General features: G+C 34.6%; 1 protein-coding gene across 5 annotated transcripts in view; it reads right to left on the minus strand.

Moving 5' to 3' along the window:
- The window catches only part of SYCP2 (synaptonemal complex protein 2), an 84790-nt gene that overhangs the window by 36584 nt on the left and 24524 nt on the right, over window positions 1–23682 (minus strand). For 4 of the 5 annotated variants that reach the window (XM_078372039.1, XM_078372036.1, XM_054255513.2 and 1 more), the window contains 10 exons: window positions 21373–21433; window positions 15399–15547; window positions 14444–14518; window positions 13835–13981; window positions 10316–10415; window positions 8509–8669; window positions 2972–3041; window positions 2308–2365; window positions 1749–1882; window positions 1174–1610 (listed from right to left, as the gene is read on the minus strand). In XM_078372039.1, coding sequence (XP_078228165.1) covers window positions 1174–1610; window positions 1749–1882; window positions 2308–2365; window positions 2972–3041; window positions 8509–8669; window positions 10316–10415; window positions 13835–13981; window positions 14444–14518; window positions 15399–15547; window positions 21373–21433 — 1392 coding nt within the window. The remainder of the gene's footprint in view (window positions 1–1173; window positions 1611–1748; window positions 1883–2307; window positions 2366–2971; window positions 3042–8508; window positions 8670–10315; window positions 10416–13834; window positions 13982–14443; window positions 14519–15398; window positions 15548–21372; window positions 21434–23682) is intronic. The other variant, XM_078372037.1, reaches the window with a different exon arrangement.

Below are 23682 nucleotides of genomic sequence, written 5' to 3' on the forward strand. Positions count from 1 at the left end.
ATTGTCTATTCTTGTTAGCATTTCATGAAACCTTTTTTCAAAGTTCTTAGTTTCTTTACGTGGGGTTAGAACAAGTTCTTGTAACTCCCAGAAGTTTCTTATCATCCACCTTCTGAAGCCTACTTCTGTTAATGGCACACAGTCCTTTTCCATCAGGGCTTGTTCCGTTTCTGATGAGGAACTGTAATCCCTTGTAGAGGAAAAGGGGTTCTGATTTTGGGTATTCTCAGCCTTTTTAGGCTGGTTTCTTCCCTTTGTTATAAATTTATCCATCTGTTGTCTTTACGATTACCACCTTTCTAGTTGGATTTCTAAGTGGACACCCAGTTTATTGATTCCTAGCACTGAAATCATTTACACACTTTCTTGCAAAACCTTGTCAAGGTTAAATGCATTCATCCAAAAATACTTGAAACACTACTGTGTTATAAGGCTGTGGTAGGATGTGCAGGAAAACAAATGTTGAATAAAAGTCTATGGTTACAGTCCAAGAGAAAAAAAAGCAAAATAACCATTTATTTATTTATTTATTTATTTATTTATTTATTTATTTATAGACGGAGTTTCGCTCTTGTTACCCAGGCTGGAGTGCAATGGCGCAATCTCGGCTCACCACAACCTCCACCTCCTGGGTTCAGGCAATTCTCCTGCTTCAGCCTCCCAAGAAGCTGAGATTATAGGCACGCAGCACCGTGCCCAGCTAATTTTTTGTATTTTTAGTAGAGACAAGGTTTCACCATGTTGACCAGGATGGTCTCAATCTCGCGACCTCATGATCCACCCGTCTCGGCCTCCCAAAGTGCTGAGATTACAGGCTTATAACCATTTATTACAACAAAAATTAAGAATTATGAGATGTACAAACATTTCTATATGCATATTTGAAAGGAAAGAGTGGGAGAAACCCAAAAAGAGATAGGAACTGCATAGTTCATTAATTCTATACATATGTACATGCCTGATAAGTGCTTTGTACTGTTCTATCCGAGCTAGGACTAGGGAGAGGTGAGGGAGAAGTTTAAGGAGGAATTCTCTAAGTCTGGGCTCTGAATTAAAAAAACAAGGTATTACACGTGTTAAATATGTAGAAATTAATCAAGCTTGCTTTCTTCCTTATGTTTTCAAGTAGGCATCTTATGGATATGCAGAAAGCAAAACACATTGAAAGCTCACCATTTTTTTTCGTTTCAAATCCCAGGAATTAAGTTCAGAAGTCAATTCTTTCCCTGCTTTTCTATGACTTTTCACATTTTTGCTAGTGGAAGGATTTTTATCACCAGTAGCAGTATTCACATCTTTTGACAATATGTATTTCTTCCTATAAATCAGCGATTCTTCAATTGTCTTATTTAAGAGAACTGATTTAAAAGTAGTTTCAGATTCAACAGGCCAATCACTCTGCTTGGTATTTTCAGTATTTTTCTGCTCTGAATATTTAGGATGATTTTGTTGTTGACCGTGTTTTTTGCAATCTTCGACTTCTGCTTTATCTATTTTGATATGGTCGGTTCTTTCTTTCTTGTATTTCACTTTTGCTGTTTCTTCAGAATTATTATCAGATATTGAAGAGGATGATTTCTGTTTAGTAAGTTTTTTATTTATAAGAACATCTAATAGGAAAAATGAGAAATTCTTATTAAAAAAATAAGTTGACAATATGTAAAATTTGTTAAATGTATTTTAATGATCATTAGACATTTGATAAAATTAACACTGAACTATTATATACATATAAAACTAAGTTTTACCTTGATTAAAGGTGTCTCCTGATGAAATACTTGCTCTTTGGTTACTACACAGTTTAATGTTTGTTACAGGTGTCCAATATGCCCATTTGCTGTGCATTTTATTTCCACAGTTGTTGTCTAAAACACCAGGTAATCTAGAAAATGAATTAATTTTCTTAACATGTTAACAAAACATTAGCCTATGACTTTCAGACCTTGATTTTTAATGTAGTCAATGTTTACGGAAGGAAATATATTATGTATGTGTAAATAATGCATAAATACATCTTATCTTACATGTTCTACTGTATATTTAAACCAAGTTAAATTTCTACACATTTATTATTAATACATTTTAAAAATTTCATTTACTTTAAGTCTCTCAACTTGAAAAGAGTTATATAGGTCTATAAGGAGGAAAAAAACCACATACATCATTTCCATTGTGCTGTCATAATAACACCTGGGAGATGATTAATGCTATATTCTAAATTGAAAGTCCTATTCCTTCAAATCTGTTATAGGAACTAAAAAGAGCACTGACAGATACTAAATGATTTGATGGTTTTCTCATACTTACGTAGAATGATCTCTTTTTTCCACTACCTGTGAATCAGGTATAACATCCTGGAGTTCATCTAAGTAAAACAAATACAATAATATTTTCATTTTTTTCATGCAGTTGGCAGAAGGATTAGTATGTAAGTCTCGAAAAGTTCACATATTGGGAAGAATGGATTGATTTTGCTTCCTCTCTCTCAGACCCAAACTTCTGGGGAACAGGGGTTGTGTACTTCCTTGCAGCCTCAAAAGTTCCTTGCACAAAGCCAAACAAATTCTTTGTACATCTTTTTCTTTTCTTTTCTTTTTTTCAAGACAGAATCTTGCTCTGTTGCCCAGGCTGGAGTGCAGTGACTCGATCTCAGCTCTCTAAAATCTCTGCCTACTGTGTTCAAACAATTCTGCCTCAGCCTGCTGAGAAGCTGGCACTACAGATGTGTGCCACCACGCCCAGCTAATTTTTTGTATTTTTAGTAGAGACGGTGTTTCAGCATGTTGGCCCAGATGGTCTCAACCTCCTGACCTCATGATCCACCCAACTCTGCCTCCCAATTGCCGAGATTACAGTCATGAGCCATTGCACTCAGACAAATCAATGAAAGCCAGTGTAGTTAAAAGAAAATACAGAAGTATATATATTTAATTTTTAAAAAAGGACTAAAATCAAACCACAAGTTACTTACTAAAATTTTGCTTCGGGAATGCAATGTTCTTATTTTCTGTGTTTTCTACACATTTCGTGGTTTTAACATGCTATAAACACAGGAAATGTGTTAATGTGAACTTGAATTAAGATGTTACATGAAAACAACTTAAACATCAAAGCATTAAGGTTTGAGTCTTTTAAAATAAATCTGCCTTGCTATGAAAAGTTGGATATTATTTTCATGTATTTCATAAATGTTATGTCCATTTTTGAAAATTCTCCATCCTAAAACACAATAAAACTGTCACTACAGACAAGGAGGCAGATGATCACATACATTTTCTGATCACATCGACAGCTAGCATAATAATTCAATTTTCCTCTGTAACTGACAAGTTCTAGATTCTCCATGAAAAATCTTTCCTGTTGCTATTGATTACACAGCCTGCTTTATCGATTTTAATATGGTCTGTTCTTTCTTATATTTCACTTTTCTGTTTCTTCAGAATTATCAGACGTTGAAGAGGATGATTTTTGTTTAGTAATTTTATTTACAACAATATCTATTGCATTGCCCAGGTAACTTCTTTCCTACAGCAAGCTTCCCTATTTCCATAGCCAGAAATACACACTTAATCCAAATCAAATACAAATCTGCCACTATTATCAGAAAATAAACCCTTTAGTCTAAGATATTTTGCCTCATCCTGGCTGCTTTTCCTTCTTACTCTAGCCAATGATTCTTCACACTGGGAGGGGAACAATATGGAAATACACAGGTGTTGTCTGGGTTGTCACAACGACAGAGGGATTCTCCTGATAATAGGCAAGCACAATCCGAGCTAAGATGCTTATCATCTAACAACATTTAGGACCATGTCATAAAACTAAAAAATAATTTTTTATTATACTTTTAGGTTGTGGGGTACATGTGCAGAATATGTAGGTTACATAGGTATACATGTGCCATGGTGGTTTGCTGCATCCATCACCCCATCATCTACATTAGGTATTTCACCCTAATGCTATCCCTCCCCTAAACCCCAGCCCCTGCTATCCCTCCCCAGCCAGCCAACCCAACAGGCCCCGGTGTGTGATGTTCCCCTCCCTGTGTCCATGTGTTCTCATTGTTCAACACCCGCTTATGAGAACATGCAGTGTTTGGTTTTCTGTCCTTGTGTCAGTTTGCTGAGAATGATGGTTTCCAGCTTTATCCATGTCCCTGCAAAAGATATGAACTAATCCTATTTTATGGCTGCATAGTATTCCATAGTGTATATGTGCCACATTTTCTTTATCCAGTCTATCATTGATGGGTATTTGGGTTGGTTCCAACTCTTTGCTATTGTGAACAATGCTGCAATAAAAATGTGTGCATGTATCTTTAAAATAGAATGATTTATAATCCTTTGGATATATACCCAGGAATGGGGTATATACCCAGTAATGGGATTGCTGGGTTAAATGGTATTTCTGTTTCTAGATCCTGGAGGAATCGCCATACTGTCTTCCACAATGGTTGCACTAATTTATACTCCCACCAACCGTGTAAAAGCATTTCTATTTCTCCACATCCTTTCCAGCATCTGTTGTCTCCAGATTTTTTAATGATCACCATTCTAATTGGCGTGAGATGTTACCTCAATGTGGTTCTGACTTGCATTTCTCTAATGACCAGTGATGATGAGCTTTTTGTTGTTTGTTGGCTGCATAAATGTCTTCTTTTCAGAAGTGTCTGCTCACATCCTTTGCTCTCTTTTTGATGGGGTTGTTTTTTTCTTGTAAATTTGTTTAAGTTCTTTGTAGATTCTGGATATTAGCCCTTTGTCAGATGGGTAGATTGCAAAAATTTTTTTTTCCATTCTGTTGCTGGTTCACTCTAATGATAGTTTCTTTTGCTGTGAAGAAGCTCTTTAGTTTATTTAGATCCCATTTGTCTGTTTTGTATTTTGTTGCCTTTGCTTTTGGGGTTTTATTCATGAAGACCTTGCCCATGTCTATGACCTGAATGGTTTTGCCTAGGTTTTCTTCTAGGGTTTTTATGGTGTCAGGTCTTATATTTAAATCTTTAATCCATCTGGAGTTTATTTTTGTATAAGGTGTAAAGGAGGTATCCAGTTTCAGCTTTCTGCTCATGGCTAGCCAGTTTTTCCAACACCATTTATTAAATAGGAAATCCTTTCCCCATGGCTTTTGTCAGGTTTGTCAAAGATCAGATGGTTGTAGATGTGTGGCGTTGCCTCCAAGGCCTCTAATCTGTTCCATTTTGGTACCAGTATTGCTGTTTTGATTACCATAGCCTTGTAGTGTAGTTTGAAGTCAGGTAGTGTGATGCCTCCATTTTTTTTTTTTGCTTATGATTGTCTTGGCTATGCGAACTCTCTTTTGGTTCCATATTAAGGTAATTTTTTTCCCAATTCTGTGAAGAAATTAAATCGTAGCTTGATGGCGATAGCACTGAATCTATAAATTACTTTGGGTAGTATGGCCATTTTCACGATATTCTTCCTAACCATGAGCATGAAATGATTTTCCATCTGTTTGTGTCCTCTCTTATTTTCCCAAACAGTCTTTTGTAGTTCTCCTTGAAGAGGTTTTTCACATCCCTTGTTAGTTGTATTCCTAGGTATTTTATTGTCTTTGTGGCCATTGTGAATGGGAGTTCACTGGTGATTTGACTCTATTACTGGTGTATAGAAATGCTTGTGATTTTTGCACACTGATTTTGTATCCTGAGACTTTGCTGAAGTTGCTTATCACGTTAAGAAGATTTTGGGCTAAGACGACGGTCTTCCAAGCATACAATCATGTCATCTGCAAATAGAGACAATTTGACTTCCCCTTTTCCTAATACCCTTTATTTCTTTTTCTTGCCTTATTGCCCTGGCCAGAATGTCCAATACTATGTTGAATAGAAGTGGTCAGAGAAGGCATCCTTATCTTGTGCCAGTTTTCAAAGGGAATGCTTCCCATTTTTTCCCCATTCAGTATGATACTGGCTGTGGGTTTGTCATAAATTCCATTCCGTATGATATTGGCTGTGGGTTTGTCATAAATTGCTCTTATTATTTTGAGATATGCTCCATCAATACCTAGTTTGAGAATTTTTAGCATAAAGGGCTGTTTAATTTTGTCAAAGACCTCTGTATCTCTTTAGATAATCATGTAATTTTTGTCTTTGGTTCTGTTTATGTAATTAATTACATTTATAGATTTGCATATATTGACCCAGCCATGTATCCCAGGAATGAATCTGACTTGATCATGACGGATAAGCTTTCTGATGTGCTGTTGGATTCAATTTGCCAGTATTTGATTGAGGATTTTTTCATCAGTGTTCATCATGAATCTTGTCCTGAAATTTTCTTTTTTAGTTGTGTCTCTGCCAGGTTTGGGTATCAGGATGATGTTGGTCTTATAAAAAGAGTTAGGGAGGATTCCCTTTTTTTGTATTGTTTGGAATAGTTTCAGAAGAAATGTTACCAGCTTCTCTTTCTATCTATGGTAGAATTAGGCTGTGAACCTGTCTGGTCCTGGCCTTTTTTTGGTTGGTAGGCTATTAATTGTTGCCTCAGTTTCAGACCTTGTTACTGATCTATTCAGGGATTCAACTTCTTCCTGGTTTAGTCTTGGGAAGGTATAAGTGCCCAGGAATTTATCAATTTCTTCAAGATTAACCGGTTTATTTGCATAGCAGTGTTTGTAGTATTCTCTTATGGTAGTTTGTATTCCTGTCGGATTGGTGGTGATATCCCCTTTATCATTTTTAATTGCATCTGAGTCTTCTCTTTTCTTCTTTATTAGTCTGGCTATCCATCTATCTATTTTGTTACTTTTTTCAAAAAACCAGCTCCTGGATTCATTGATTTTTTGAAGGGTTTTTTGTGTCTCTCTCCTTCAGTTCTGCTCTGATCTTAGTTATTTCTTCTTCTACTACCTTTTGAATTTCTTTGATCTTGCTCCTCTAGTTCTTTTAATCATAATGGTAGGGTGTCAATTTTAAATCTTTCCTTGTTTCTTTTGTGGGCATTTAGTGCTATCAATTTCCCTCTAGCAGCTGCTTTAAATGTGTCACAGAGATTCTAGTATGTTGTGTCTTCATTCTCATTGGTGTCAAAGAACATCTTTATTTCTGCCTTTATTTCATTATTTATCCATTACTCATTCAGGAGCAGGTTGTTCAGTTTCCACGTAGTTGCACAATTTTTGAGTGAGTTTCTTAATCCTGAGTTCTAATTTGATTGCACTGTGGTCTGAGAGACTGTTATGATTTCTGTTCTTTTTCATTTGTTAAGGAGTGTTTCACTTCCAATTATGTGGTCAACTTTAGAATAAGTGTGATGTGGTGCTGAGAAGAATGTATATTCTGTGGATTTGGAATAGAGTGTTCTGTTGATGTCTATTAGGTCTGCTTGGTTCAGATCTGAGTTCAATTCCTGGATATCCTTGTTAATTTTCTATCTCGTTGATCTAATATTGACAAAGCGGTGTTAAAGCCTCCCCCTATTATTGTGTCCTCTTATTAAACACTTGAACAACTTAAATCATTACTTTGACTATTTTCTTTTAATATCATCAACTCTCATACCCTTTATCTTTCTGCCATATACCCATTTACATTTTCAAAAAAAAAGTCTACCATCTGATCTCATCTTACTATTAACACCAAGGCTACTGAGTTTTGAGAAAATTGTACATATTTATGAAGATGTTTATGCTATAATAAAATTCATATTCATATTTAAACTGGCCCTCAACATTTTCTAGCACTTATTCTTAGGCCTCTCCATTACCCTGCAAATAGCTTTACATGTCCCTGAACCCTCTACTTCAACAGATCTCCAGGAGAAAATCACCATCTTCACACTTCAGAGAAAACAAAAGCTATTAGGTATTCCTCATTTACAAACTTTTCTGCATCTGATCACCTCCTGTTTCTCCAAGAAACTATTCTCTTATCCATTCCCACCGTCTTTTCAACTACCTAGAATAAATGCCTTTCTCCTCACTATTCATTTGACTCTTTATTAACCTTTGAAAAGTCAATTCACTCTCCATATTTTCTTAAAAAGCATCTCCTGATCTTCACCCTTACCTCTAGCTATGAAGTTAGGTACTTGCCCCTCTACTTGGTTCCTACTGCATCCTGTATTTGTACATCTGAGAATGCTTATAATATATTTTAACTTATTAATTTTTCTAATTTTCATGCCAGATTTTGAAAAACTTAAGGACATCAGTCCACGTGTATCTCACATTTCTATACCAGAACCTTCCCCGTAGCAGTTACTAATTTGTATAATAAACTAAATAATTATGGCAAGTTCATTTATGCTCCCAAATGTGTAAATCAAGTTATAGTGAATGAATATTCATTAGTTTTACTATAAGCATGGAAAATGAGTCATATGCCAGAAGGACCCTACTTTCAAGGGCAATAAATAATATTTAGGGGAAAAAAGTTAATTATTTAAACAAAATGAGACCCTTGCTGTTTGCAAAAGAAGTTAGTTCAATATATATTTCCACAATCACTTGAAAAAAAAATTTTTAAATACTTTCAAGTAAAGTTACTTTATCTATATTATCTCTTCTACGTCTTCCTTCTGATGGTCTAGATTTCAGTGATGCAGCACTATCCACTCTAGTTTCTGATATTTGAGAAACACTAGATTTCTCTGCAGAATTCGTCATTTGCAGTGGTGGTTTAATTTTTCTTCTTTGTGTTGGTATTGCTAAAAAGAAGGACAAAGATTATAGATTTTTCTTTTTATACCTATTGCTATTATTGAGGTACTTTTCAGATGAGAAAGTTTAGAAATGAAGATTCTTAGATGGTTCTCAGGTTTCTGGCTTACATAAGTAAGTAAATATTGATGCCATTTACCAAGAAAAGAAGTGAAGGATAAATGTGCAGGGAGGGTGGAAAGATTAATTTTGGACTATTAAGTCTGAGGAGTATTGGGATTCACTCAGGGTGGTTGGCAAAATATTAAGAGAAACATTAGGGAAAGCTTTAAGATACAGTCTCAAATCTTTTGCAAGGCCAAAAGGTTTTTCATTACCTTGTAATAATGGATCAGACTAAAGGCTGCCAGTTCTCACCTTAGAGTATTAGGTCATAGGGTGAAGGTTAGGGATAATAGAAGCTTCCCGAGTTAAGTCTGTTTACCCCACATTCCTTTGTACTTATGTAAACTTTGTGCCAGATGGTCCTCTCAGGGAGGCTGAAGGGGGATTACCAATTAATGGTGTTTGTTCTCAGCCCTGGAACCAAAGCTTTTATCACTCATAAAACCACTCTTTTAATCATGTTAATTATCTACAAGTGTGTGAACTCAGAACCTGTCATTAAATCCATACTGAATAAATGCAAGGAAGAACAGCTAATAGAGGTCGGGTAGCTGCAATTGCCCTCTGAGAGCAGCTGATGACCTCCCTAGCCCACTGTACTTTGTATGTTTGAGTGTATTTATTCATCTGTTGTAGAGTTAAGAGTTTGCAAGACTGACCCCCCCACCCCAGGTGGTGATAAAGGTCTCAGGTGGTGATCCCGACATGATCATCATCACAGCAGGAGCCTGAACCAATGTGATCAACACCACAGCTGATGCCCCATGTGAGGAGACCCGAAATGATCATTGTCACAGCTGGCACCCAAAAGTGGGGCAAACCAATGTGATCAACACCACAGAGGAACCTGTTACATACTAGGCAACTGGCCAGTAGGCAACTAGATTTTTAGAACAGAAGGCCAATATTAAATTGTCATATAGACTAAGACTTTATTTAAAGAAACTAGAACACAGTATCAATAACTTGTAATAACAGAGCATTAATACTTGCAATACTGGAGTATTAATGCAGTAATGAAGTATTAATACTTGTAATAAAAGTTTTAAACCTTTTATTGAGCTCTTAGTATGCATCAGGCACTGTTTAAAGTTTCACTAGATTCCTTATTGAATGAATGATTTTTGTTTAATCCTCTAAACAACTTGATAAGATACTTTAGTGCCACTTATAGAAAACAAACTGGTTCTAAATTTAGCTAGAGGATCATCTGTACAAAGTACACAGCTGGAAGTGGGGAACTAAGCCCACCTGGACTGGTTAATTCAATATTTTAACCAGTAAGATATGCTGTGTCCTGCTTAAATTACAATAAGTTACTAATGTTGAATATTAGTATTTTGAACATTGTTCTGTTCATATATTAGGATTACTTTTCTTGCCATTAGAAGACATTTGTGGTTCATATTTTATAAATTTTTATATACCAAACTCATCCTTTAGGTAAATTATGTTCAGAATTTCCTTAAATTAAAAAATATCTCATTTAAAATAATTGTTAGAAATCTTTTAAAACTATAAAACTTACATGTGTTGATGAAAAGTACTGGACTTCTCATAGTGTATCTATCTGCACCAGAAACAATCATTGATGCTTCAGACATTTTTCTTTTACTAGGAGTAATTATCTAAAACCATAATAAAAAACAACCACTGTAAACACAATCTTGTTGAAATTAAATATCCTACAATTTTACTTATAACATTTTGACTTGATACATGCCAAAGATACATGGTTTTTAAATAAACACCACAATATCCATACATTTCCATGTTTAAGGCTGATATGAAAGGTTAATCATCATGTTTGGAATTAAATAAGTAGCTAAAACAAGTAAGGAATATTACTTTAAAGAATATTTATAAAATATCCATACCTATTAAGTACAGTACCTTTATATGCTAGCTGAAAATATTTTATCAATATTGAGTTTTTCTAGTTATCCACAGCTTTCAATTTCCTATTCTATTTGATGAGGATAATCTTTGTATTACATATTTATATAAAATTATTGTGAGTGCTTTCATGTCAAGCTTTCTTCAAAACATTCACCTATTTTTGAAAATTGTACTAATAATCTGTGAAGACCAAACTGGAGTGAAGGAGCTGCAGGAATTCACAGATTCAGTGGCACATAACCTATTAGTTCCAGTAAAGATCTATGTTTCCCATATCACCTCACACTTATTTATAAGAGGGACAGAAATAGACAGGCAGAGGCAGGGACTACAGGATATAGGAGTTTCAGAGGATGCCATATAAAGAAGGAGATGGTGACATACTGCATAGAGGCATAGAAGAGCTGTTCTATTTTGCTCTGAGGCTCCTGTCCCTAGAATGGGGGGAAAAAAACTGATGGAGCTGTGAATGGGTATGTATATGGGATGTGAGGGAAGGATAGAAAGGATAAGAGAAAAGAAAATTCTAAGATTAACTAGAAAATAAGCTTCTGAGCCAATAGATTCTTCGTAGAGAAATTAACAGTTTTTAGTGATATAGTGAGACCTGAAAAGTTACTTATTCAAATAAATGTCTCAAACAGTTCATCCGTATTGAAAACAGAGCAGATATTTAACAAAAGACTAAAAAAGAAAACAGTGAATAACATAAATATGCCAAAATATATGGAAGTGCCTGTGAAAGTTATAGTTACCTAAAGATGAGAGATTAGTAAAAACTGAAATAATCAGGCAAAACTTCATGAAGAAAGCAAAAATGGGCTGGATGCAGTGGCTCATGCCTGTAATCTCAGCACTTTGGGAGGCTGAGGCAGGCGGATCACCTGAGGTCAGGAGTTTGAGCCCAGCCTGGCCAACACGAGAAACCCTGTCCCTACTAAAACAAAAAAAAAAAAACAAAAATCAGTCATGTGTGGTGGGGGTGCCTATAATCCCAACTTGTTGTGAATCTGACAAAGAAGAATTGCCTGAACCTGGGAAGCAGAGGTTCTCAGAGGCGGAGGTTGCAGTGAGCGGAGATAGCACCAGTGCACTCCAGCCTGGGCAACAGAGCGAGTCTCCATCTCAAAAAATAAATAAAAAGAAAGTTGAAGACAGTGTGGCCATTCCTCAAGGATCTAGAACTAGAAATACTATTTGACCCAGCAATCCCATTACTGGATAGATATCCAAAGGATTATAAATCATTCTACTATAGACACATGCATGTATGTTTATTGCAGCACTATTTACAATAGCAAAGACTTCGAACCAACCCAAATGCCCATCATTAATAGACTGGATAAAGAAAATGTGGCACATATACACTATGGAATTCTATGCAGCCATAATAAAGGAAGAATTCATGTCCTTTGCAGAGACATGGATGAAGCTGGAAACCTTAATTCTTAGCAAGCTAACACAGAAACAGAAAACCAAACACTACATGTTCTCACCCATAAGTGGGAGTTGAGCAATAAGAACACATGGACACAGGGAGGGGAACATCACACACCAGGGACTGTCGTGGGGTGGTGGGCTAGGGGAGGGATATCATTAGGAGAAATACCTAATGAAGATGACAGGTTGATGAATGCAGCAAACCACCATGGCATGTGTATACCCATGTAACAACCCTGCATTTTCTGCACATGTATCCCAGAACTTAAAGTACAATAAAAAAGGACTTCTCCTACAACAGAGAAAGAATATGTAAAATGTTTTAAAAGGAAAACAAAAATAAAGAATGAAAATGAACAAGACTAGCAAATATAAGTATGCGTTAGATGAGTAAAGGCAAAAAAAAAGAAAAAATGTCAATGAAGATCTTGAGGCATGAATGAGCGTGGCATGCAAACAAACAGTAAAGCAAACTACCTTACAAAAGGGGAGAACACATACTAGAATTTTAATAGAAAGAGAAAAATTAAATTATAGGAAGTCTCAGAACTGAGCCAAAATTTATTGAGTCAGTGGGATGAATACAGAAATCACAAAGCTTTTGGAACAGAAGAATGTTACCATGGTACTGATATTTAAGAAAAATTGTTGATTTATTATATGGGGTAGCTCACAGGATAAAACAGTGGTAACAGAGTCCTATCAGGAGGCTACTGTATTAACCCAAGTGTGCTGCAATGAGCAATGGTAGAAGAAATAAGAAAGAATGAATGTGAGAGATACTATGAAAGAATAATCACAAGCACCTTGATTCCAGATGTAAGGGGAGAAGATGCTGGAATCAAGCATACTGCCCAATAAATAAATAACAGTATTACTGAAATACATGTAGATGCAGATTTTAGGCAAAAGATAAAATATTTGAGCTCAGACTTCAGAAAAGGGCTTGAGGACATACACAAAAAGAAACCCAGAAAAACAAGCAGAGATGCAGCTATAGAACTTTGAAGAAAAGTCCACTACAATTTAAGAGCTCATATTATGAACATCAAAGAAGCTCTCTAATAAAGAAGGCAACAAGATGTTCCAAAAGCTGGATATCAAGGTTTTGGGTTTAGAGCAAACCTACAAGGAGGTATAAAGAGAATGTATTTCTGATGTAGTAACACAAGCAGAAAGAGAACTGTGATATATAATAGAAGCTGAAGGAGAAGACCTTAAGAAACAGAGGCTGTCAACAACGTCAAGTGTCACAAAAAGGTATGGTGGTAGGGGGGTGGAGTATGAGAAATGGTTCTCTTGGGTGTGACCTAGAGGAGGTCCTTCAATGGAAGAGGAAGAAAATTAGAAAAAGAACCTCATACTCTTTTTTTACCCTCATGCAAATAAACAGATTATACTTTTCTATATTACATCCAAATGTAACGATAGAACAAAAAGGATAAATGCAAGATGAATGTTCTCTTATCTATCTTTAATTTGTAATTTACGGGTGTAAAGTGTATCTTGTTTCAACCCCTATACGTGTACACAATTTGCTAAGACACTGTCTTTTGTTTGCATTTGTCAAAGGTAGGAGTAAAACTCTCAAATGTGACCGATCAAGGCCATTAATATATAAATTCTAGATGCTAGTTTCTGTACTCAAACGTAGTAATGATTTGATCAGTGGTAGTTTTATAAACCAGTATTTTGACACCATCTTTACCTCAATCTGACTATTGTTTCTATTCTCTTGGTTACTGTTTTTGATATATTTTGAAGATTTAGCAAATTCCTTTGGGGACTTAGATTTTTCTTCTAAACTAACAAGTTCTTCTCCGACTGGTGAGATCTGACTTTCTGGCACTAGAATCTGTTGGAGAATAAGATAAAAAAAGTATTTAAAACTGCAAACCACGAAAGTATTCAAAAATCACTGGATGTCTTAATAAAGCTCCTACTCATCTCACATATTCAACTATCAATTATTTCCCTTTTCTATCCATGTGCTATTATAACTTTTGCAAAGTGACCCAACAAAAAGTATCCATATTTTCAAACTCTATAAAATAACCATAAAACAAGCTTGGCATTAATGGAAGGACATTTACTGCTTTTAAAAATTTTTTAAGTTACCAAACTGCTATTTATTAACTCTATTATTTACACTAAAATTATCATTAATAACACGTTTAAAAATCATACATTGGGATACTGTCTATATTGAGACCGTTTGTTTTCTATACAGTCACCCTCCAACACAACTTTATTACTGTTCTATTAGTTATAGTTAAACTTAGCCCAGTGATAAAAATCAAGTAAGTCTGAGACATACCTGTGATCCACTTGCATCAAAAAGTATATGCACTGATGTTTTGGCAACTGAAATACCTTGTTTTCTGATAGATTCCTAAAATTAAATCAATTCACAGTGATGCTATTTTCTTCATTTTCTTTCAATTTTTCATGTGTCATTTTATTTCGATTTAATGAAATTATTTCCTGTTTTTCTCCAAAATTGCCAAATATTCCAAAGCATTACTTTGCATATATGAATACCTTCTCAGAGTACTTCAATTACTCCCCATTAACCAGTCTCCTTAGTCTGTCACTTTGGTCCCTCTACAAGTGTTCCTCACAAATACATCTAATATTCTATAAAATAAATGTTTTTTACTATCCAAATTTGTCAATTAAGTATCTCCCTAAAACATCACATGAATGCATCACTTTAGAATTCTCAGTTAAACATATTTTACCATATATGTTGGCTCAAACATAATTTAGTTAAACAATATTTGGCTCATAATGTCTTTCACATTCCTGGAAAGTATTTAATCTAAATCCTTTCCTTTAACTTCAAAGGCCATTTCAAGGCTATTAATAATAATGCCTATCTCCAAACCTGACTCTTTATGAGTATTTTCTTTCTTCAATGACTACAACTCATGTTCCCTATGCGATTATTTACTTCTGATGTATCATGTAATTCTCATGATGTTTAAAATCTTGAAAACACTGCTTTCTCTCATTTTACTTTTTAAACACCTGGCAGAAATTCATTAAATGTTTTGAACAGCTGCTGCTAATTTTGTCATCTGAGATACTTTCTAATGGATATAACTAACAAGCTGATGGCTATTCAACAGTACAGATTTAAAGAACTAAAATGTACATGTCATTTTAAGAATTCTAGAAAGGAAAAAATGCAGTAAAACTTATAGCACCAAACTAAGTGTTTCCAGAATTATGAAAATAGTAAATATTTAGTAGGAAGTTTAAAAACTTACCCTAAGTTTATTTGTACCAAAAATTTTTTGAGTCACATTGGTGATTTCTAGTGATGCATCAAAATACAAAAGCAATTCTTTTCCTTCTCTTTTACTAATTTTTACTGTATTTTTTAGAATTATGGTCAGTAGCTTCTTTGATTCTCTCACTGTATACAAACAAACAACGCTGATTAGTTTATATGAATTTCTATGCTACTACTGTGCAAGTATACTATAAATACGACATGGATACAGCATATTAATGGAATCAAAATTCAAACTCTCAATATTGAACAGTGTTTAAAGTAATCAATTCTGGCACTACCTACCTATGTAAACAAATAAGTCAATTTAACTTTGCTAGTCTCAGTGTTCTGTTCTATAAATTACAGGATACTGCCATGACTAATAAGCCTGAATCCCAAATACATTCTGGATCCTAACAGATTCTTAATAAAATATTCCTTGAAAACATCTGAGAATATTATTTTCTTAATTTAAAATAGTCAAACAAAAATAACTTTCGTAATTACCATATTTCTTGGCATAAGCATGTAACAATTTCTATTAAATCCACAGTTGTTATAAATACAATAAACAACATTTGTCAAAAATTAAGTGTCAGGAAATTGTGAGGTGTGAAGGATCTAGTACTTGGCCTCAATGAACTTACCAGTCCAGTAAACAGAGAATACAGCAAGTACCAGTTTATAAGAAATATTCACACTCTCCCGCCCTACAAAAGTTACCAAAAAATTACCTGGCACCTAATTAATGCACCTGTATTATAGACCAGAGGCCACCAAGCTCCTGTCCTACTTCTTGCAGGGATTCTATTGCTGAATGAAGTGTCTCCACCCATGCCAAAAATGTACTTTTGGGCAGGAGAAAAACACCATGAAGGAGTAGAATCACAAAAAGTAGAAAAATTTCTACTTCTGAAAAATTTCTGCAGGCCATGCCATTGATGTGACCTAAGGAACAAATGACCTTACAGGCTATAAAATGTCCCGATTCTTATGAGGCCTGCCCAAGCAGAAAATGTTTTATTTACTTTTGCAAGTATATGGTCATGAAACTTTCACAGTAATGCCTTTGGAAGGTACTAAGAATTATCAATTGCTTTAAAGTAGTGGCAACCATAGTTTCAAACTCAAAGAGTGCCAGTAGTTTTTAAAAGTTCAACAGTGACAAGTTTTCAGGTTTCAGAGATGAAAATTTAGTGGTCTTTAAAGATGATGTTTCATGTTTTGATGAAAATTAAAACATTCATAATTCTTAAGTTTATTTGCATTTGACTTTTTTGCTGTAGCTTGCTGTAAATTATATTAAATGTAATTATTTGTTTTCACTCCTTGCAAGCACATGATATTAGAATTACTTCAAATGTATTTTGCTGAATGCTTTGTACCAATTTGTACAAAAATTTGTCTACCTATATTGTGGCTACATACATGGAATTTATCAATATTTGTTATATTTTAATAATTACTTTGTTGAAATTCCTGATATTTGCTCTGTCTGGACTAAATCATGGCCTGGTTTTCTTTTTAATTAGTTAGCAGTATTACTGAGATACAAGAAAACTTTGTTTTGTTGCTTGCTATAAAATTCGAGTATTTATGAATATCAATATATCAATATTTTATAACATAAGAATGACTAAAAAGAAAAGGAAAGAGTAAAAACTATTCTCTCAAAATTGGTTACGAATGGGGAAAAAGATAGCTTAAGGAAGACACAGAATAAAAGTAGACTTTTTGTTTTATAATGTAGACATTTGAGCCCACTGATATACTATACTGAGAGAAAAGAGGTATTGAGAGTGAGAGAAAGAAGAAGAAATATGAATTGATGGAGCAAAGAATAGGATAACGTGTATGAAGAACTCAGATAAATTACCCTTCAACAAGAGCAGATACGTATCTTCTGTTTACAGGAGAGACAAAGGAGGATACACAGACACACAGATGTTTGGAGATGGAGGGTCTGAAGGGTCAAAATGTATAGGCATTCTTACCTGAAAAATTCATGATCTGAATTAACACATCATAGTGAAAGCAAAAAGGCAAGGTTCTTAAGGATGATTTAAAAATTTAAATAGCGGCTGTTAGAGAACTGGAGAGGGATGGCAACTGTGAACATGGAAGACCACCAAGTAGCAGTGAGAGAGATTTAAAGTTGGAAGCTGGAGACTTCCACTTCTGGGAAAAATGTAGCATATTGTGGCAGGCTAATATCCACTTTTGAAAAATCAGTAGGATTAAAATATCATATGTTTAAAGATGTCAGAGAGCTGGACATGTAACAAGATCTCTGGCCTTTTTTTCTCGAAGGAAATTTGCTAATTCTGTTTGTAGGATTAAGAAGAGAATCTCTGCTGGAGATAAGAAAGACAAGCAAGTATTTAATGAGCAGTAGTCCCTGGAGTAACAAATAGGACACTTAGAGGCTTAAAGGCATAATTAATTTTCTCTTCATTGTGGGGCAGCACAAGGAGCTGGACAAAACCTGTGAAAAGGCAGAGTTAACTCTCTAATAGTCTCACAGGTTTAAAATCAATGTACTGCCTGATACAGGTATCATCCTCAGGCATATGCTAAGTGTCCTGCTCAAAATATTTGCTGGATTTTGGATTGAGTAGAGTAAAGGCTGGAGAGCTGGGCTGGAATCCTCTAAAAGGCAGAACTGTATCTCCCACAGTCTCTCAGGTTCAGAAGACACAAATCTAATAGGCTCATGATCAACAGACTGGGATGGCCACACCTTAGTAATAGAGGCAAATAAGACAAAGAGTAAACTTAAAACTAGAACACAGACCAACATCCATGATTGGATCAGTCCTTAAGCCCCTCTGCCTAAGAAGAAAAAAGAAACCCCTCTGGTAGAAGAACCATCTGGAGCATCTATAGTTCCTCTATATGCATTATCTATCATAAAATTATTTGACATGCATAGAGACAACAACATATGACTCATCAAGAGAGAAAACAACAGATCTTTTTAGAAGACTATATTAGTCTGCATTAGTCTGCTATAATGGAATACCTGAGAGTGGGCCACTTATTTAAAAAAGGTTTATTTGGCTCATAGTTCTGCAGAGTATACAGGAAGCATGCTGCCAGCATTTGTCTCTGACCAGGAACTCAGGAAGCTTTTAATCATTGCAGAAGGCAAAAGGGGAGTAGGTGTGTCACATGTCAAGAGAGGCAGCAAGAGAGAGATGAGGAAGTGCCATATTCAACCCACTCTTACCTGATTAGAGAAATCATCACCATGAAATAACTATTGAAGAAAAAAATATCCCCTCCATCCTCAAACACCAACCTCATAAACTAGGCAAATATGTCTGCTCTCATAATTTCTACTAACATTGTACAGAAGATTATATACCCAGTGCAATAAGGCAACATGGTAGATGGACTGACCATAAGAAGTATTACAAATGACGTAGAACAAATGCAACTCTTATACAATGATAGTGATAATGTAATACGGCAAAATCACTTTGGACAACATTTTAAAAGTTCCTTCAAAAGCTAATCATATGCTTATGGGTCTGAACTAACCACTGAACTCCTTAGTATTTACTTAAGAGAAATAAAAGCATATATTCTCACAAGAAATTATACATAAATATTTACAGCAGCATTTCATAATAGCTAAAAACTGGGAACATTACAAATGCTCATTAACAGCTGAATATAGAAGCCAATTGAAGAATATCTATACAATAGAATAACACCCAGCAATAAAAAGAACAAACTGATACATGCAACAGGCTTGAATCTTTTTTTAAAAAAAAAGTATTGTAAAAGAAAGAAGCTAAACAAAAATTGCTACATACTGTATAATTCCATTTATATAAACTCTAGAAAATGTAAATGCATCCAAGATAAAGAAAATATTAGTAACTGCCTGGGGGTACAGTAGGAAAAGGATGGATACATTAAAAGAAGTACAAAGAAATTTTGGTATGTTTATTAACTTGATTGCCATGATGGTTTCACATGCATGTACAAACATGAAGAGTTATCAACGTCCTTAACCTGATGAAGGTTATATACAAAGGACTTTCAGCTAACATCATGCTTGGTGGTAAAATACTGAATGCTCTTCCCTAAGCCAAGGTTGGGAAGTAAGCAAAGATATTCACTTTTATCCCTTCTATTCAATATTGCACTAGAGGTTCTATCCATTGCAATAAAGAAATGAAAGGAAAGAAGGGAGGGAGGAAGTGCATAAGGATCAGAAAGAAAATGGTAAAACTATCTCTATTTGCAGATCCCACTACTGGTAAAATTAAAGATCAATTCTATTTATCATCATATAGACTGAATTCTTGGGAATAAATTCACCAAAAGACTTACATAATGAAAACTAAGAAACACTATTGAGAGAAATCAAAGACCTAAACAAATGGGGAGACACACCATGTTTATAAATGAAAATAGTTACTACTGTTAACATGTTATTTCTCCCAATATTAATCTAAAATCTAAGTAATTATTCCAGGAAGCAATTGACAAACTAACTCTAAAATTTATATAGAAGCTCAAAAGGCCTATAATTTCTAAAACAATACTTTTAAAAACCACCATGTTGGAAGACATACTAACTGACTTCAAGACTAACCACAAATCTACCATAATCAAAACAGTATGATATTGACATAAAGAATAGCAAGTAGATCTATGATAAATAGAACAGATTAGAGCACCAAGAAATAGACCCACTTTTACAGAGTCATGATTTTCAACAACAACAAAAAGAAATCCAGTAGAAAAGTCATTACATCAATAATCCTGTAATAACTGCATACCCATAAGAAAAAATGAATCTCCAATCTGTATGTCACACCTCAATCAAATATTAATCTGATATTACAATACTTGTAAACATAAAAGCTAAAACCATAAAATTTTGTGGAAAAATAATAGGACATCTTAGTAACTTAAGAGCAGACGAAAATTTCTTGGGTCACAGAAAGCAATAACCATAAAAACAGATCAAGTAGGTCTCAAAATGTAAAGCTTCTGCTCACCAGACATCATTAAGAAAATGAGTAAGTAAGATACAGTTTGGGAGAAAACTAGAGTATTTATCTGTCAAAGGATTGGAATCTAGGATACCTAAGAACTAAAGAGTCCAATAAAGAAACACCACATATTCTCATTCATAGGTGGGTGATGAAAAATGAGAACACATGGACACAGAAAGGGGAGTACTAAACACTGGGGTTTATTGGGGGTAAAAGGGGAGGGCCAGTGGGAGGAGGAGGTGGGGAGGGATAGCCTGGGGAGAAATGCCAAATGTGGGTGAAGGGGAGAAGGAAAGAAAAGCACACTGCCATGTGTGTTCCTACGCAACTGTCTTGCATGCTCTGCTCATGTACCCCAAAACCTAAAATCCAATAAAAAATTAAAAAAAAAAAAAGAAATTGAAAAAATATATATATATGAACAAACTATTTAAATATGTACTTCACAAAGGAAGATATATGAATGGCCAGAAAGCACATGAAAAGGTGTTCAGTAACACTGATCATTACAAAAATGCTAATAAAAAGCATAATAAGAAATTACTACGTGTCTACTGAAATGACTAAAATATGTCTTAATATCTGAATTTGTAATAGTGTTAAGTCTGATTTTGTCCATGGTGTTATGCAGTTCCCATTATAGAATTGGAGAAACCAGATATTCATTTTTAATCAAGCAAATGAGATGGAAGGTGAGGAGCCTTGAACATAGAGACAAGAATGACAAATGTGATCACTGGTTCTAGACAAAATAGAAGGAAGTAAGTACCTGGGTAGGGATGGGAGATTAGTAGGGAAACTGGGATCAAGGAATTTTATGCATTTCTGAATGTGAACATCTGGAAATACTGATTTTGCTTTCATTAGTCTATTTTGTTAACGCAGAAAGGATGTCACACTTGTTCCATATGGTAAGAACTGAGAAGAAAATTTAAAAAACAAGTTTAATACCTTCAACGCTGTATATTTGTACTTTTTCCTCTGGCACAGTAACAGCTTCCCACTGATGATCCTTAAATTTAAAAACAGGTAAATAATTTATTTCGAATTTAAAGTTTCTTTTAAACATCATATTTTAGGTTACATAAACCATCATTTTTTTTTACTAAATAATCACTAAGTATGCCATTTATAAATAATCTCTAAGTAACTAGTTTATATAACACTTTTCTCACTCCATCAATTAACTACATAATATACATGTTACATTTAACGTATTTGTTCATTTTTAAAAAGATGATGGTATTGACAATTTCCTATCCTTAGCCAAAACAGAATGACTGTCAGTATTTATTAGAGGATACCCTTTTTTAAAATGTTACCAAGTCTTTTTATGTTGTCTCTGAAATATTTTGTGAAGTCATACTCATTCCTCAATTCCCACTTCTACTACATATTCCAGGCCCTGTAATCAAAATACTCATTAACTGTTTGTCCTTTGATTTAAATATGAATATATATGAATGATAGCCTAAAATGTTTGCCCCAAGTATTTTCATTGAAAATTTGTATAAGTGAATAAAATGATACTGAATTCACAAAGTTGTAGTAAAAATTAAATACCATTCCTAAAAAAAAATGGGACCCTAAAACATTCCAGTAATCTTGTAAGAAAAATAAATCCCAACTTTTGTTATTTAAGGACTCATTCCAGAGCAATTCCTCTAAATCCTCATTCTTTTCACTAATTCTCTTCTCTTCCATACCTTAATTGAAACCAGTCATACCCTAATGATGTCACGACCTTTATCCCTTACCTCAAAACCTCAGGATCAGGAGGAAAGGGACGGTATTCCAATTTTTCCCCAAAGCTTTGAGCAGTCTCATATTTCTGTGTGTAAAAAACTCCTTTGAGGAATATCTCAGCTGGCATACTCTATTCTCAATAACTGTCATCATCTACCAACTTAAAAGTGATTCTTCCTTATATATCAAGGCACTTAGTTCACTTTGAAAATTTTCATTATGTAGTTTTTTAAACAGATTAATTTAAATCAAAATCACAGTATTTATTATAAACCCAAAACAGACCCTTAACTAGCTCCAACAGTTATCAATATGTAGCAATTTTGTTCCATTTTTACTTCCACTCTCCCTCCATTTTATTCCTCCTGCTTTTGACTTCATTTTTTCCCTTCGATTTCTCCCTATCTGCCCTTCACCATCAATTTTTGAAAGCTTTTATCCTTAAAATACCCAACAAAAAACCCTACTTTGAATCCATATCTCATGCTAGTTCTTTCCTTAATGTCTTTACTTCAACAAATATTTTAATTGTCTAGGAATGCCTAAACTCTTTATCCCATAAGTGAAACTGCTCTTTCATGGGTTACCAGTTTTTATTTAATCCCACCTCTCAGGGGTATTTCACTGTGTTGATCATTTTCTCCCATAAAAAATTCCTTTCCTTTGTCATCCATAACACTACACCCTTTTAATTTGTTCCCTTTTGGACGATTCTTCAAGTATACCTCTGGCTAAAATCTCATTTACCTATCCTGTAGAAATTTGTGTTTTTCAAAGTTCTTTCATGTAGGCACTCATTAAATCCCATGGTTCTGTCATTTATATAAAGGCAGCTTCCATATCTCTACTTATGGCTACCCAAATTTTCCATCTAGCTACCCAAATCTTAGTAATCTTTCCTCTTTTCAGAAAAATTACAAAGAAATCACCAAGTTTGCTCAGTCCGGTCTCCTCTCAAGTCCTTCTGAATTCCATCAATTTCCATCCATGCCCATTGTCACATCTCAAAACCATGCCATAATTATTTCTCACCTGGATTATTGTGAAAGCCTCCAAACTGCCTCTGATCTTGTTCCTTTTTAATTCATTCTCCCCAGTCTGTTTGTATCGATTTCTCCTACTGGGGGGATCTTTTACACAAATGCGTTCTCTAGTGCCTAGTACATTTGTGACACATAGTTCTCAAATATCATTGAACTGACGTTACCTCTTACTTATAATCCTCCTTTGGCCCCACACTTCCTATATTTTTCCAATCCCCTATGCCCTCTGTATATCTTTTAATTCTTTCAATGTTCCATGTACTCATTCTTGCAACAAACATGAGCCACTGAACAGCTATAAACAAAAAAATAGGCAGGTTCCTGATCTTATTAATCTTCTACTCTATGCAGGAAAGCAGACAACAAAAAACAAATAAACGAAATGATTTTAAATAGTAATCACGTAAAGGAAATAACACAATGTGGAATAATACAGCTGTGAGAATACTCTGTATTGAGTAACCAGAGAATA

The sequence above is a fragment of the Callithrix jacchus genome, chromosome 5 (assembly GCF_049354715.1).
Source record: "Callithrix jacchus isolate 240 chromosome 5, calJac240_pri, whole genome shotgun sequence".
Lineage (NCBI taxonomy): Eukaryota > Metazoa > Chordata > Mammalia > Primates > Cebidae > Callithrix > Callithrix jacchus.